Source organism: Vigna angularis, chromosome 1 (assembly GCF_016808095.1).
Source record: "Vigna angularis cultivar LongXiaoDou No.4 chromosome 1, ASM1680809v1, whole genome shotgun sequence".
NCBI classification, from domain to species: domain Eukaryota; kingdom Viridiplantae; phylum Streptophyta; class Magnoliopsida; order Fabales; family Fabaceae; genus Vigna; species Vigna angularis.
In genome coordinates, this window is record NC_068970.1 from 49,327,511 (window position 1) to 49,344,325 (window position 16,815).

The 16,815-nt window shown below is 30.7% G+C and overlaps 2 protein-coding genes across 3 annotated transcripts; both read left to right on the forward strand.

Moving 5' to 3' along the window:
• The first annotated feature begins 4,543 nt into the window (after positions 1-4,543).
• LOC108320942 (metacaspase-3) lies at positions 4,544-10,471 on the forward strand. 2 transcript variants are annotated; one of them, XM_017552539.2, is made up of 5 exons: positions 4,544-5,271; positions 5,736-6,066; positions 6,168-6,285; positions 6,388-6,570; positions 10,258-10,471. In XM_017552539.2, the coding sequence occupies exons 1-5, from the start codon at positions 4,773-4,775 to the stop codon at positions 10,315-10,317; spliced, it is 1,191 nt and encodes a 396-aa protein (XP_017408028.2). In that variant the 5' UTR covers positions 4,544-4,772; the 3' UTR covers positions 10,318-10,471. The 2 variants fall into 2 exon arrangements, with proteins under 2 accessions (XP_017408028.2, XP_052722667.1); XM_052866707.1 differs by lacking the exon at positions 10,258-10,471 and adding an exon at positions 7,191-7,320.
• Positions 10,472-11,965: 1,494 nt separating this feature from the next.
• On the forward strand, positions 11,966-13,724 carry LOC108320950 (metacaspase-3). Its single transcript, XM_017552545.2, has 5 exons — positions 11,966-12,475; positions 12,626-12,962; positions 13,029-13,146; positions 13,222-13,419; positions 13,540-13,724. Exons 1-5 carry the CDS (start codon positions 12,034-12,036, stop codon positions 13,597-13,599), a joined length of 1,155 nt encoding a protein of 384 aa, XP_017408034.1. The 5' UTR covers positions 11,966-12,033; the 3' UTR covers positions 13,600-13,724.
• Positions 13,725-16,815: the final 3,091 nt, after the last annotated feature.

The following is a 16,815-nucleotide window of genomic DNA, read 5'->3' on the forward strand; positions in this document are numbered from 1 at the left end:
TCTTGAATTGAATTCTTGTTGTTTGATCACCAAGAAAGCTTTGATTCCTCCAAGAACTTATCTTTGAGAACACCTATACACAAACTCAGAAGATTTGTCAGTATCTGAAAATTTTAACTTATAAAAATAGTTCTCAAGTCACATATATATAGGACTTTTGAATTATGTCGCAGTTTAGTCCATTATATTATATGCATAATCTATTATGCTTAAGTTTCTATTTTAACAGATTGTTATTCATGCATAATCAATTATATGTACAATTAAGCCTATAACTTCCTTTTTCGACTAACTTACCATATTAGGTTATTTGTATAATGGATTAGATTATATTCTCTATTTTAACCAATTAACAAACTTATGTAATTGATTATATCAACACTTAACCATATTAGTCATTCATTTACCATCCTTAACAGATTATCTCACTTATATAATAGATTATGGCATTTTCTCTGTTTTAATCAGTTATAATAGATTATCTCACTTATATAATAGTCCATAAAGTGCCTTTTTTAGTTTGAAAATGCGATCAAGAAACTCAAAGTCTTGGAAACCAAGAGGTTGCTTTACGAAGACTTCTTCTTTGATGTAGCCATTTAGAAAAACACATCCATTTGATATAACTTGAAGTTGAGCATAGATGCAATAACTAGTAAGATCCTTATTGCTTCAAGCCTTGCAACAAGTGCATATGTCTCACCATAATTTATCCCTTCTTCTTGACTATATCCTTTTTGCCACAAGTCTAGCCTTGTTCTTTACAATAGCTCCAGAATCATCCATCTTGTTTCTAAAGACTCGTTTGGTTCCAATCACTTATGAGAACTATCTCTAGGAACAAGCTCCCACACATTATTTCTCTTGAATTGATTTAGTTCCTCTCGCATGGCCAAAAACCAGTTTTCATCTTTCAATGCATCATTGGCATTTTTGGGTTCAATTAGACATACAAAAGCAACATTCATACAGAATTGACCCAATTGTCTTCTTGTGGATACTCCTTTGGTAATGTCTCCTATAATGTTAGTTTTTAACACACCCTTTGGAATTGTCCAGTCCTTTATGGGGTTTGCACTGGTTTCTGTTTCGATATCGCCAAGAGCTTGTACTTCTTGAATATCTTCAATGTATTGTTCCATACCTACATCTGATTCACCTGTAATTGATTCACATCCATCTAAACTTTCTCTTGGCTACATTTTGTTAGTCATGTTATCAAAGTTTTCATCAAAACCTACATGAATGGATTCTTCAATAGTTAAAGTGTGTTTATTATATATCCTATAGGATTTGTTGGTTAATGAGTAACCTATAAAAATTCCTTCATCAGCTTTAGAGTCAAACTTGCCTAAATTGCTTTTACCATTGGTCAACACAAAACATTTGCAACCAAAAACTCTTAAATAAGTAATGTTAGACTTTCTTCCTTTGAATAGTTCATAAGGAGTGAGATTTAGCATAAGTCTTATGATAGTTCTATTTAGCACATAACAAGTTGTACTAACAGCATCAGCCCAAAAATGTTTAGGCAGAGATGTGGGGTGTAGGGTTTCAAAAATTTTAAAATAGGAGAGAGGAATCTTGGTAAAAGATTCTTATTCTCTATTAGAAGGACAAAAGGATAAACAGGGTTATTAACAAAAAATTGGAGGTGTAGGACGAGATTGTGAGGTGTATGGAAAACGTCTCGAGAGAAAATTGCAAAAGCTTCACCTTTTCTTCGAAACTATCATCTCTTCTGGTGGTCATTATGTGAGAGAAAATCAAAATTGAAATATTACGATTCTAGAATCCATAGCCTTAAAAAAAAGGCTTAATATTTATTTTGGTCTCTATATTCGTCACTTTTGTTCAAAGTGGTCCTCAAGTTTTTTTGGCATTTAAAGTTGTCTCCTTTTTTGTAAATTTTTGTGCAATTTGGTCATTTTCGTTGATGGCGTCTAAATCGCTAACGGCGTAATGTTCACCAAAGTCAATATTGAATGAGCTGACAATTTTGAATATATGCGACAAATTAAGGGGAAGTGACGTGGCAATGTTAAGTTAAAGTTATTTCTGTAAAACGAAATTAACATTGGTTTCAAAGGGACTATTCAATTTAAGTTGAAGAAATTAGTGAAATTGTTGTTCAATTTGAGTTCGTTGTTCATTGAAATTGCAATTGTAGGAGTGTAGGTCACGTAAGTGTTCTTAACTTGATGTTGTGTTTGTTGTATTGGGGTTTTAGGGTTTATTGTCGCGTTCAATATGTTAATTGTGTTTGTGTGTGCATTGAGGTTGATGGAGATGGCGGTTCATGAAGTGGTGGAGAAAATCTCGCGATTTAGGGTTTGTTCTCGCGATGGCGCAATGTTCTTCACGGTGTTTGTGTGTGCCGCAGGTTTTTGATGATGAAGGAAGTTGAAGGAGAATAATGATGGAGGTTTAATGCATCATAGTGGTCTATTGGTGGCGATGGATGATTTCGTGATGGTAGATTCACGATTCCCAATGACTACGATTTGAGGTTTAGAGGAAGATGAAGGCAGAAGAGATGCTTGTTGGAGATGAGCGTCGTAGGTTGCTTTGGTCTCGCGATGGTCTGTAAAGGAAACTGGGTTCTGATCTTGGGTTTTGTTGCTTCGGTTTATAGGTGTTGTGATGGACATGGTTGACGGAGGTGCAAGGATTTCGTGGTGGTGCTATGGTGATGGAGCCTAGCGCGATAAAGATGGTTTGGCCATGGATTCATTTTCATGGTGGCGTGAACCTGGGTTCACGGTGGTGAACTTTGTGCCTTGCACTGGTGACGCAAGGCCATGGCAGCTAAGGTGCTTGAGGTTGAAGATGGAAGATGATGAAACAACCAAGATGAAGATGATGAGGTGGACAACCACGTCAGACAAAATGGACCCATCATTCACTAATAGCTGACCTTGACTATGTATAGTTAACAATTTAGATGTCGTGAGTAAAAATAACCAAATTGAACAAATTTTACAAAAGAGGAAACGATTTTGAATGCCGAAAAAACTCGATGACCACTTTAAACAGAAAAATATAAAGACCAAAATAGGTATTAAGTCTAAAAAAATATAATATATATACTATTTGAAATACAAATTTATATTTCAAATTGAATAAGTTAAAATATAAATTTATATTCGGATAATTAAGAAGATATAAAATTAATAATTTTAAATTCTAAATTATATAATCTAAAATATTGACGGATTTCTAAATCCAAAATTATACTTTTAATAGAGGTATAATTAGAATTTTGAAAAAATATGGGAGTGCAGGAAAAGAACATGGAGGTGCATGAAGAAATTCTCACTCATTCATTTCAAAGTTATAATTTGTCGCTTCTTAATAGATCAGCTTTTTAACATGAGCCAATGAAGTATAATGTATACCATTGCTAAATCGAGTATCATGCTGTATCAATTGGTTATTTCTTCCGGAACCCCTACAATTACTAATGGGACCTTACACTCATAGAAAGACTAAACTACGCCTCACCAATGCATTACACTAATAGAAAAAGGCTATACACTTCACCACTTCATCATATCACTAATCTCGCTACTAACACCTCTGTCACTGCTTGCATCAACCGTCGGTGCAAAGGTACAAGAGAGAATATTGTAAAGGTAGAAGGAAAGTATTTTCTGAAATATATTTTATGAAACACATTTCACGTGAAATGTTTCGAAAAATTTATTTCGAAGTTATTCCTATACATTTTTTAAAGTTTGTTTCAGAATTTTTTTTTCGAAAAACGTTTTTCAAAATACTTTGTTTTAAATTTTGGGAAGTTATATTTCGGAAAGTTTGCAAATATATGTAATTCAGAAATCACTTTTACAATGCCATTTTGATAATTTGGACGGGTGCCCAAAGAAATTCTGAAGGTCCAGGAAGTAAAAGTCATACCAGTTAAGTAGTTTTAGCTCCTACTCTATCCAGCTAGCCCAATTGTTAAAACTATGCATAATAACGAGTTTAAAGAGTGAAAAAATAATGTATTAGAAGAAAGTAAAGATAACTCTAATAGTTACCATGCTTTACAGTAGTCCAATATCGGTGATTTCACACATAATAAGAAATAAAATCTTAAATCTTTGGCATATATACCAAGCTCTGGAGAGGCGTGAATGAAAACGTTAACTGCTGGATTATAACAAATAAGTTAATTAGACAAATTTATAATTTTCTTTTTACACCTTTATATAAAAAACATAGAACAACTTTTATACGTATTAATTACCAATTATTTTTATGTTAATTTATTACGAATATATTAATGAGATGCTTACTCATTTTCTTATGCAAGTGAGTGTATTTCTTAGTCTATGAAGTTGAGAGCATCTGGTTCTTACTGCTATCATAGGGAGAATAAGGATCAGAACCATATCTTTTTTAGCAGACGCAAATTTGATAAAGAATTCTTAACACATTTTCTGATTTCCCACTCACTTTTCAGTTTCTCCTCTTTATGACTCCTTAACAACTCACTGCTGTGGGGTTCTTCAACGTTATACAAATAAGCATCTGCCAACTTTTTTCCAACACCGGGATTGGATTCTATGTTTGTTTATCTTTTTCAAAAGAGAAAGTAAATGAATGCACGCTTTCTGGGGGCCCTTAATTTCTCATTGTCAATTATGCAGAACACAATTTTCAAATTTCAACTTAGGAAAAGTTTACTTAACGTCTAGGTAAGTGCATGAACATATTGTGAGAGCTGAAGCATATGAGTCTGCATCATAAATTTTGATGCTGCATCAATGGAAGCTTCATCTAAATGCAGAAGGTACAGAAAGGGTGTTTCTGTGAATGGTTGCTATGCCTCCAAATATATCTCTAGTTCTCAGTCAAATGGGGAAGCAAAAGTTACTTGTAGATGTTGCAAAGAAGAGTGTCACTGCTTATTGCCCTCAAGAACAAACTTACCCTTTGGCAATTCAACTTTGGGATCACATAGTTCAAAGAAAGAATGTGGAATATGCTGTCCAGTGAAAAAAATTGGATCCAAATTGCTGAAACTTGGTAATTTAGGAGCTTCAAACAAAGATGAAAATTTGCTTAGTGGGTCATTATCTCATTCAATGCCCTCTTCCTCAGCCTTTTCTAGCACTAGCAGGTATAATAAACGAGCGGTTCTCTGTGGAGTTTCTTACAGAAGGAAATTCAGACTCAGAGGAATCATTAATGACATTACTAACATGAAGGAACTGCTGATCAAGAATTTTGACTTTCCAAATGAGTGCATACGAATCCTCACAGGTCTCTCTAGAAATTTCTTATTTGTTTCTGTTCATTTGATGGATCAGTAACTTAGTCAGTTAATCTATATCTTTCTGGTTTGTATCAAAGCTTCACAAAGTATGTCTAAAAGCACATGAATACAGTAATTTGATACTATACAATTTAGTTCACAGCTGGTTCGAAAGTTGGTTAATACGAATAAAGTTCGTTGGTATCTATGAGTGTAAATCTCATGTAAAAAAGGAGAAAATTGAATATCATATAAGTCCATGTACTTCAAATCATAAACTTATTACAAGTTTTTTGTTGAAAATGATGTCTTGGACTTAACTATCCTTTGTTGTTGTGTTTCCCAGTTAACTTTTTCCTCAAAAGACTTCAAATTTTACTGATTCTGATACAAGTCTTCAGTAACATATGTTGAACACCCCAGTTGTGCCAAAATATTTTCTTATTTGAAAACTGAATGATGAATTTGGCAGAACATGGGGAAAACGGCAATTTGATACCAACGAAACACAACATAATGGAATCCTTAAGGTGGCTTGTGAAGGACGCTGAGCCAGGAGACTCATTAGTGTTTTACTTCTCGGGACACGGTTCTCAGCAGCCAGATTTGAAAGAAGATGAAATTGATGGGTTTGATGAGACTCTTTGCCCTGTTGACTATTTGATAGAAGGAATGATCATTGACAATGAAATCAATTCCACCATAGTTTGGCCACTAAAGAAAGGTGTCACACTTCATGCTATTGTTGATGCATGTCATAGCGGCACAATTCTTGATCTTCTGTTTGTTTACAATCAAGAAAGGTAAGTGCCCTTTTTTCTGGTTTTCTGCTATATGAATTTTCTACTTTCATTGACCACACCCACATAAAAAGAATCTAAATTTGAACGATGCAATGTTGTAGTGGGATTTGGGAGGATAACAAGCCGCCATCAAAAGAACCTATAAGAAAACATTCAAGTGGTGGATTGGCGATTTGTCTTAGTGCTTGTGAAGATAACCAGACAGCTTGTGATAGCTCTGTAAGAATGAATAATGTTTTGGTTTTTTGTTTTGGCAATGCAATGTAGTTTGATTTGTATAGTTGTTGACGTGATGGTGTGGGTTTTGAGCAACCTACGTAGGTTTTTGGTGGAAAGGGAATGAATGGTGTTCTGACTTATCTTTTCACAAAAGCAATCAGAGAATACCCTGGAATAACTTATGGGCGTCTCCTACAAAATATGCATGAAGAGATTAAGAAGATTAACAGAAGCAAATGCAATAACCGCATATTGCAACATATCTTCAATCGTAAAATTGCACAGGTTTGGATTCCATCACCATTCTTTCTGCATTCAAATTATATATGATGTTTTCCTAATTATTGATAAATAATATATATATATATATATATAAATTTTAATATAATAAAAAAATTAATTGTAGTATTATTAAAAAAATTTATTTTCGTTAATTTTATATAAATTACTGAGAATTAAGGTACTTAAATATATATTTTTTGTTTATAATATATATGTCATGTCACATATTTAATCTTAGTTTTGTAAATTTAAAACCCTTAATAATTACTTCAAGTTAATTAATTATTAATGTTAATTTTTTTAATAAATTTATAATACTTATCAAAGGTCATACATATATTCAATTATATTAACTCTATACTAAACTTAAATAACTAAAATTGTTATAATAATATTTTATTTTTTTATTGTAGTAAAAATGAATGTTATTTATCATAATTTTTCTTAGATTTGAAAATTTTCGATTGCGAATATTAATTATTATAGTAGTTTAAAAAAATTACAGATCTAAGGTAGATTAATGAAATTCATTTTGTTTTAAATTTGATGAATTAGATAATTAAACGTTATAAATAAGAACGAAGGAAGAAGATCCTTTTTCTAATGTTTTCTTTGCTTTTCAGCTAATAACTTAAGCAGGAGTAGAATATCTGAGTCCGATTTGTGTAATTTTGAGTGGAGTTGATATTTGAATGAATGAGACACTTGTATAGAATTAGTCAAATAAGTGAATAGAGATAAATATCTCGAATTATGCAAAAGTGATATAATGTATAATTAATGCATTACAATATTCCTCTTATAAGTTATATGATAAAGTTTTAATAAAGTTATAAAATTAGAGCAAATCGGTAAAATATTAAAGAAAATATACATACGTGACATATATTTGTGTCACTCCTACGCTTTCTCATTGTTAAGAATTCCTACATGCACCATCTTCTAATAATGTATAATATCATATAGATATATTATAAATCATAATAGATACACAAAAAACAAGTTAGTGATAATTTAAAACTTATAAATTTTAAATAAAAAGAAAATATACTATAAATTCAGAAAATAGATTATTTATAGCTTTCACAATTCATGTAATCAACGTCTAAACATAAAGATTCTCATAGCTCGTTCACATATTAATAATCATAGATACAACATTTGGAGGATTGATGTATTGACTAGTTCCTAGAGATCATGCACCTACCATTACTAATCGTTCATATCCCTTAGGAGTTATAACTATAACATGTTTGAGCATTCTCCTGATCCACAGAACATGACAGTGTAAATTCTAACGAGTTTCACACTGTCGACATTCTATATATGAACCTTCATCGACTCTTTCAACTAGTTATATATTTTTATCAATATGAATCAAATTACTAGTAGAGTCAGGATGATTTCGTTCTGTTATTACATAAAGCGTTCAAGACCATATATGGATTTATTTAATCTACTAACTAAAGGTTGGCTAGTGATAGAGAAGCAATTATGATTATAACCTTGAGGAATGTTCATAAAATTCTTCACTAAGATTACCATTTAAAAAAACATTGTTTATGCCAAGTTGAGCTAGAGTCTAGTTTTTAGAGACAACAATCAAGAGAAGAAATCCAATTAGAGTACAAATTTTAACAACAGGAGAAAAATTTCTTGAAAATAAATACAAAATTGTTGAGAAAACCTCGAGCCACTAGTCTAACTTTGTGCTTAGAAATTGTCCCATTAGAGTTTAATTTCAATTTAAACAACCATTTAGATGGAATTTTTACCAGGGAGAAAGGGAACAACAGTCTAAGTTTGGTTTAAATCCATAGTTTGTAGCTCAACTTCTATAACAACTTTCCAAAGAGAATGTTTGATAGCTTGATTATAGGTCTAAGGTTCAAAATGAGAGGAGATTTGACAAATGAATAGCATATGAGATCAGGAAAGGCAAGAATAATGAAGATAATTACGTATAGGATAAACACTATAAGAATTAGAGCTTATATTATAGAAATGATAATTAAAGAGATAATTAGGGGTATCAATGTTACAAGAAGGCCTACATGGAGGAGGATGTTATTGACCTCAATTAAAGGTGTCGATTTTATCGAACAAGTATATTGTTTCAATTGTAGCATGGAGGAGGATGTTATTGACCTCAATTAAAGGTGTCGATTTTATCCAACAAGTATATTGTTTCAATTGTAGCATAATAAGGTTGTATGCATAGGGATTTGGTTTGATAAAACAATAATATATAATTTATTCAAGTTTGTAATAACAAAATGATAAAGGTTTGATAGTTTAAAATAAGTTTGAATGAAAATAAAGATAAGTGATGTTGATTAAGTTGTTGGGATTGAACTTGCCTTCTTTCACTTAATTGCACTATCCTTGATTCTTCCAAGTGCGTTAGAGAGTAGTAAATGTTTAATAATGAATTATTTACTTACTTACCTCGTGTGTTGTGCTATTTATACAATATTTTATAAGATTTTTTTTACTTGGATGAACCTAGTCCATGTGGCTAATTACCATGATTTGTCTTTAATTAGCCAATTATTCTAATAATCTGTTAATCTTGATGTTAATATAGTCAATGTAATCAATGCTTGTTACAGCGATTTCCTTGGTCGATATGTAGTCGGTCAAGGTGTCATGATATATCCTTATATCATAAGGGCCAAGTACATCTAGACACAAGTGGCTGAGATGTACTTGGACACATGTGGTACACATTTTATTATTAAAATAGTCGAGTGTCATTATTTAAAAACAATTATATGTCTTAAATATCATTTTTTAGATTCTCATATTCTCTCCAATAAAAAAATAATTCGTCCTAAAATATTCACTCATCTGGTAGAAGCTAAGGACTTCTCACTTTATCTTATAACAACCACCTAGATTCATCTAGCTTACTATATCCAAACATACTCACAAAACTTAAATCCTACCTTTGTGTTATTTGTTCTAGTGCTCAACAGTATAAACTGACCAAGTCATCTCCCCCAAGCACAAATCTTCAACTTTCACCTCTAAAATTTGAATAAATCTTTTCTTCTAACATTCAGTTTGTAGTTGATATGTTGAACTCGTTTCCCACATGCTTTCTACTATCTCTTGTAAGGTTTGTTAAAATCTAAAGATAAATTTGGGTCTCAGTCTAAAACATGCTAATTAGCACTTCACACCACATTACTCTTACCTTGATGTAGAACATATATGTTCAATAATTGGATTGAATAGAATCATAACTCTCGTCCACAAGAGTCATACAGTGCGCTCCGATTTTCAAATATATAAGCAGTGAGGGAGGAAATATAAAGAGAAGGTAAAAAAACTCTGAAAAATTATTTATAAAAAGATAATGTTTTTTAAAATAATAAAACTCATTTATTACAAAACTATTTATACCACAATGTTTTATTATTAAAATAATCAGATATTAATATTTTAAAACCACTATTAGTTATAAAATATTATTTTCTAAGTTCTCAATATACTAAAATCATACTCATAAGATGTTTTAAATTTTGTCATACATTATAGTATTTTACGAGTCATATTGCTTATATAAATAGCATGATTAGTGTTTTTAAGGTTATTAATAAATTTTACTTGTCTGAAAATGGGCATTGCATCACTTGCTAAATATATAGTTTTTATTTTCATGATGAAAGTGAATATATGTTGCAGGATCCTCTTCTATCATCATCGGAGAAATTTGATGTTTCTACGACAATGTTCTCCTTGTGAGACGAGTTAACTTGAATATTTGTTTTGAATAACTTGATGCTTAATTAGCACCACTTAATGGTTGTGGTATTGAAGAACATCAGCATTTTACTTTCAGTAATTGTAGTGACCTATTGTAATCAGCATTTTTCATTATTTTATAAAATAAATATTAATGGGATATATTCTGAAATATTAACCTCGAGTTATTTCTCGATATTAATAATTTTTTAAAATTAAAGTTAATCAATTTTTTTTATTATTATAGTCTTAATTTTTTTATTAAAATATATCATTTTTCAAACAACATTAATTAGGATATTTTTGTCAATATTAATATTTTTTGTTGTCTAATAACTAATATTTATTTTCAATTAACATTATTTCTTAATTTTAAACAATATTAGTTAAGGTTGTTTTCGATCAATATTAAGACTAGTTTTTAATCGATATCATCTAGAATTTTAGCTCATGTCAACGAAATTACTATTAGGTTAATGTGAAAGAGTTTGTTAATAAAAAATTATAAATATATAATTTTCTATTTGACAATGTTAATATTATTTATCCGTTTATGTAGACTATAATTATTTCTTAATTGACATTTATTATGATTTTAGAAAGATGACACTTCAATTTATGTTAACTAGATTTTAATTTTTTCTTTGCAGTGTTTTTTTTTTCAATGTTTATAAGGTTGAAATAATAATATTTATCTTTGATAATAATTGAAAAACTTTATGAAAATAAATACAGTAAATAATATTTATCAACTAAATATATTAACAGAGTTATTAAATGAAAATTCTTTACGTTAATTAGCTATTTCAAATTTTATCACAATCTAATAAATGTTCACTTTCATGATAGATTTTCAGTTTCATAATTTATTTTCACTAAAAGTATTATTTATATTTCAACAATTATTTAGTTTTATTTACTTCAGATTATTTACAATTTTATCAGCCATAAGTTCACTAAAGTTTTAACCTATTTAAAATAACCTTTTATAATCTTTTTCTCTTATATGTAAAGGGCGAATAGTTCCTAAGTATAAATCTATTATTGAAAGTAATCAATATTCTCTATTTATCGAACTATATTGCGCTACATATACATATATCAAGTCATGCATTATATTTATTTATTAGTTTTAAAGTTCTAGAATTAATATTGCAAACCCCTTTTAATAATCCACTCTTTAACCATTTTTCTTTCTTTATACACAATATGGAAAATCTAAACTGAGGAAACTTCACGGCTTTAAACCACCAAGACTTCGTGGGAATTTTAAACTGCTACGACTTTACTAAGATATTAAACTGCTGGAACAGAGGTTTTAAACTCTCTGAACTTTTAAACTATACAATAACTTTAATATACTTAAAATTTTCGTTGTTGTCTAATAAAAAATGCTTTTAAATTATACAATATCTTTAATATTTACCTATAATGTTTTTCTTACAGATATTTTGAAAAGGATTATTCAAGTGAATAAGATGTATTCATCGGTTCCTTATTCCCGATTCTTGATTAACGGTAATCTGCATTCGACAAATAAAAAACAAAAGCAAGTCAATATATTCAGCCTCCACTTAGAAAAGCAATCAGAATCGTATTCTGCATAAATAGATAGCAGAAGCAGAATTTCATCACAGAAACATTTGAAAAAGCTATTATACATAGTATGCGTTCATAGTTTCTAATACCCTTAGTTTCTTTCCGAGGCCTGACGAAATGGCAAGTAGACAAGAAAGGTGCATCCACTGTGGAGTTCTACTTGTGGTGCCAGCAGAGGTGAATGTCTTTGAGTGTGGAGTGTGCCATGGCATCACCCAGATTAGACCCTCCACAGCTCCATGGAGTACTCAAGCCTACAACTCCTTTCATAGTTTCACAGGTCGTTTTAGAGGCTTCTTAAATACCATTAGGAGTACTTCTTCAGTTAACACCAATTCTGGTGGCTATTATGGGGCAAATAGTTTTGGCCTCTATCCTCAGCCTCACTCACTAAGGCCATCGTTTCATGTATATGGCTCAAAGAGAGCTGTGCTGTGTGGAATTCGCTACCATGGGAAGAGTTACAAGCTAAAAGGCTCCATCAATGATGCAAAATGCATGAAATACTTTCTCATTAAACACTATGGGTTTCCTAGTGACTCCATTCTCATGCTCACAGGTCTTTCTATATAATTTCATATCATATTGACATTACAAATTCACAAACAGGTTTATCAGTACTTTATTGTCTTAATTACATAGTCATTTTTACAAATCTAGGACTTAAAATCGCACTTTTCGGAAAATTAATTTTCTATATTTGTGGCAGATGACATGGAGGAGAGAAACCAGCTGAGGATCCCTACCAGATATAACATTCTAATGGCCATGAGGTGGCTGCTTGAGAATACCCAGTCAGGGGATTCGTTGGTGTTCCACTTCTCTGGACATGGCACTCAGCAAATCAGCATGGATGGGAACGAAATTGATGGGCTTGATGAAGCGATATGCCCCGTTGATTACGAAGAGCAAGGGAAGATACTCGACGATGAGATCAACACTGCAATCGTTAGGCCCTTACCTAGTGGAGCTAAACTTCATGCCATTGTCGATGCATGCCACAGTGGGACTGTTCTTGATTTGTCTTTCGTCTGCAAGATGAATAGGTCAGTTTGAGAAAGCTTGTTTTTTCAGCAACAATTTCTGAATTGAATGATCTCTGTGTGATGCAGGGAAGGGTATTACTCATGGGAAGATCAAAGATTTCCCAGAGCTAATAAAGGTACAAGTGGAGGGCTAGCTGTTTCTATTTCAGCTTGTGAAGATAGTCAGACCTCCATAGATACCTCTGTAAGTAATATTTAGTTTAGTTTTTCCATAGAGAAAGAAAAGTTGATGAATATTGATGTGGGGTGGTTGATGTAGGCCTTAAGTGGCACTGAAGCTACTGGTGTATTGACCTATAGTTTCATCCAAACGGTGCAAAACGAACCTGGTCTGAGTTATGGTCGATTGCTGAGTGCCATGCGTTCCACCATTCGTGGGACAAAAACAGGCATAGTGCCATTAAATGGTCCAATTGCTTCGATGTTCAACAGACTTCTTGGCATGGAACTGAGACAAGTAATGCTTTCTCCCTTTCACACTTATTATAATAACTTTTACATCAGAAGCTTTATATTGGAATCCTTAACAATGGTGTATAAAGTTGGGATTATAAATGGGTTGGACTTGGATTTGCAGGAGCCACAACTATCGTCTTCTGAGGTGTTTGACGTCTATACCAGTCCTTTTGTACTCTGATCGTTAATTAATTACCTCCTCTCATAAAATAATTGAGACTACATATGCATTACTCAAATTTTTAATTTGGCCTAAATTTCTGATATAATTTAAATTTATTCTAATTGAAATTTGAACTTCTTTTACTACTTCTCAAACTTTTCTAAATTTCTACTCTTCGTGTATCTTTTTAGATAAGCACAAATCTCACTCTAGAGTAGACATGCATTTATGATTTCTTGTAATCATTTATAATAATTATATTAAATAATCTCTAATTTGATCTCGTTTTTTTTTTAAATTATTTCATCATAAAATTAAATATGTTTTTAGTTTCTAACTTTATATATTAAATTAAAATTAGTTTTTCTATTTTAAATTTTGTTATATTTTCTTCTTAAACTTTAAAAAAATAATAAATATAATTCTTTTAACCAATTGAAATTAAATTTTTTGAATTTTTTAAAAAATATTTGAGATTGACATTTAAGTTAAAATATGTTAAAACAACACCATTCTTAAATGTGTTTGACATGGCAAAAACAAATTAACTCAATCACAGTCAATGGAAATAATTACTTTGGATTTTTGTAGATTTAAATTCAAATATTTGGATGAAAATATAAATTTATGTTTTCTAAAATAGATTTGATAGTTATAAATTGGTTTTATACCAATTTTAAAACCATATATTCTTCAAAATTGATTGTAAATAAAAAAAATATTTAAAACCAACGCGTAAATATATTTTTGGTCTCTTAATTTTTAGTGAAAATTGGAATTAGTCCATTTTTAAAACTTTGATCCGTATTAGTTATCCAACTTTAGAAATGTGTGGAATTAGTCTATTTTGAAACTTTCATCCATATTAGTTATCCAACTTTAGAAATGTGTGAATTTAATTCTTTTAACCAAATATGTTAAGTTTATTTGACATTTCAAATGTGTTTCTAAGCTAATGTTGAAGAAGAAATGTGTCAAACAATGTAAACAATTCACACACTATCATGAAACGCACTTGAAACATAAAATAAACTAAACAAAATTTTGTTAAAAAGACTAAATCCACACATTTATAAAGTTAGGGGGCTAAAATGGGTTAAAGTTTCAAAGACAGACTAATTACTATTTTCACTGAAAGTTAAAGGACCAAAAACATATTTAACCATAAATTATGTTAAGTTTATTTGAAGTTTCAAACTCATCTCAACTAACATTGAAGCAAAAATGTGTCAAATGGTGTAAATAACTCATATATTATCATAAATCACGTTTGAAATATCAATTAAACTTAACAAAATTTGGTTAAAAGTACTAAATTCACGCATTTCTAAGATTGGAGGACTAAATTGAGTCAAAGTTTCGATGATGAAATATTTCCAATTTTCACTAAAAGTTAAAGGACCAAAAATATATTTAACACTAAATTATAAATTATGTTAAGTTTATTTGATGTTTCAAATGTATGTCTTAACTAACATTGAAGCAAAAATATGTCAATTGAAGTAAAATTCATTTTTTTTATCATGAAACGACTTGAAATGTCAAATAAAATTAACAAAATTTTGTTAAAGAGACTAAATTCACGCATTTTTAAAATTTGGGGACTAAATTGGGTCAAATTTTCGAAAATGAACTAATTTCAATTTTCATTGAAAGTTAAAGGATCAAATATATATTTAATCATAAATTATGTTAAGTTTATTGACGTTTTAAATGCGGTTTCCAGCTAACATTGAACTAGAGATGTGTCAAAGGATGTAAACAATTCATATGCTAAACACATTTGAAAAGTCAATTAAACTTGACAAAATTTGATTAAAATGATTAAATCCACACATTTATGAAGTTGAAAAACTAAAGTGGATCAAAGTTTTGAGGAGAGACTAATTTTAATTTTCACTTAAAGTTAATGGATCAAAAATATATTTAACCCTAAAAAAATATAAAAGAAATATGTTTAGTGGACACCAAATTTATTCAACGTTATAATAACTAAAATATGATAAAAAAACTAAAAGGTGTTATTATTTAATGCAAAATGTGTTAGAATCGCTGCAGCGGAATTATTAGCGTGGAATAACAAACTAAGAGGGTTTTTAATACGAATGTGTGCCTTTTAATTTCTACTCAATTAAACTTACCAAGCAAATAATAAAGACAAATAAAGAGAGTAAGCTTGAGAGAAATTTGCACAGATGATTTTATCCTGGTTCGGATCTTACCAATCCTACGTCCAGTCGCTTATCTCAAAACAAGATAAACAATTTATTACTCACAAAACAATTACAAATTACAATCACACAGAAACAATTTGTAAGAGTTTAGAAACCACCTCTCTTGATACCACAAGAGATGAACCTACACCTCCTTTGAGTCTTCACAAAGGATGAACACCTCCTCCGAATACTTCACGAAGGATGAACTTCCTCTTCCGAACACCTCCTCAGACACACCAAGGATGAACCTGCTATTTGCTCTGTCACCGTAGCAGGACTTCACCAGCTCCACAGACACGAGTTTCACAAGCCGAACAAGAACACACAAGTCTCAATGATTTCTGAGTACTAGAGCACAAGGGAAGAGTTCTGTTTGAGATGGAGAGTGAGCCATTTTATAGACTCAGCCTCATACCCTTCCATTCTTCGAAAATGGGCCATCTAACGCATTTAATCGATTAATACAAAGATTAATCGATTAAAATGAGTACAACGACTAGTTCTTCAAATCTAAAACCCTCAACGGCTATTGTTAATCGATTATTCTCAAGCATAATCGATTAACTAATCGATTATTATAGGCTTTAATCGATTATTACAGTGCAACGACTAGTTTTCAAAAGCTTGAAAACTCCAACGGTCAGCTTTAATCAATTAAAATGTATTTTAATCGATTAGCTAATAGATTAAAAAAAGTTTTAATCTATTAAAACAGAAAAGGTTGAGTTTTCAGCTTTTACTCGTTTTAATCGATTAATACTTGTTTTAATCGATTAAAACAGTGCGATTTTGACTCTGGACATTAATTATATAATATAAAATTACATGGAATCAAAACCACTAAAAATCTAAGTCCTAGACACTAAACTACAATTATTACAAAAGCTTTACATAGCAATACAAGTCTTCGTAACATCTTGAATCTTGATTTCTCTTGACTTGATTTGGACATCATCAAAACTTCATCTTCATCATTTTGCTAACATTCTCCCCCTTTTTGATGATGATCAAAAACTCC

What these genes read in the sequence shown, in the direction of transcription:
- LOC108320942 (XM_017552539.2), top strand. Translation starts at nt 4,773, where the DNA reads ATGGAAGCTTCATCTAAATGCAGAAGGTACAGAAAGGGTGTTTCTGTG. An exon ending in GTGCATACGAATCCTCACAG is followed by an intron (nt 5,272 to 5,735) that starts GTCTCTCTAGAA and finishes TGAATTTGGCAG; the next exon opens with AACATGGGGAAAACGGCAAT. An exon ending in TTTGTTTACAATCAAGAAAG is followed by an intron (nt 6,067 to 6,167) that starts GTAAGTGCCCTT and finishes GCAATGTTGTAG; the next exon opens with TGGGATTTGGGAGGATAACA.
- LOC108320950 (XM_017552545.2), top strand. Translation starts at nt 12,034, where the DNA reads ATGGCAAGTAGACAAGAAAGGTGCATCCACTGTGGAGTTCTACTTGTG. An exon ending in CTCCATTCTCATGCTCACAG is followed by an intron (nt 12,476 to 12,625) that starts GTCTTTCTATAT and finishes TATTTGTGGCAG; the next exon opens with ATGACATGGAGGAGAGAAAC. An exon ending in TTGGCATGGAACTGAGACAA is followed by an intron (nt 13,420 to 13,539) that starts GTAATGCTTTCT and finishes TTGGATTTGCAG; the next exon opens with GAGCCACAACTATCGTCTTC.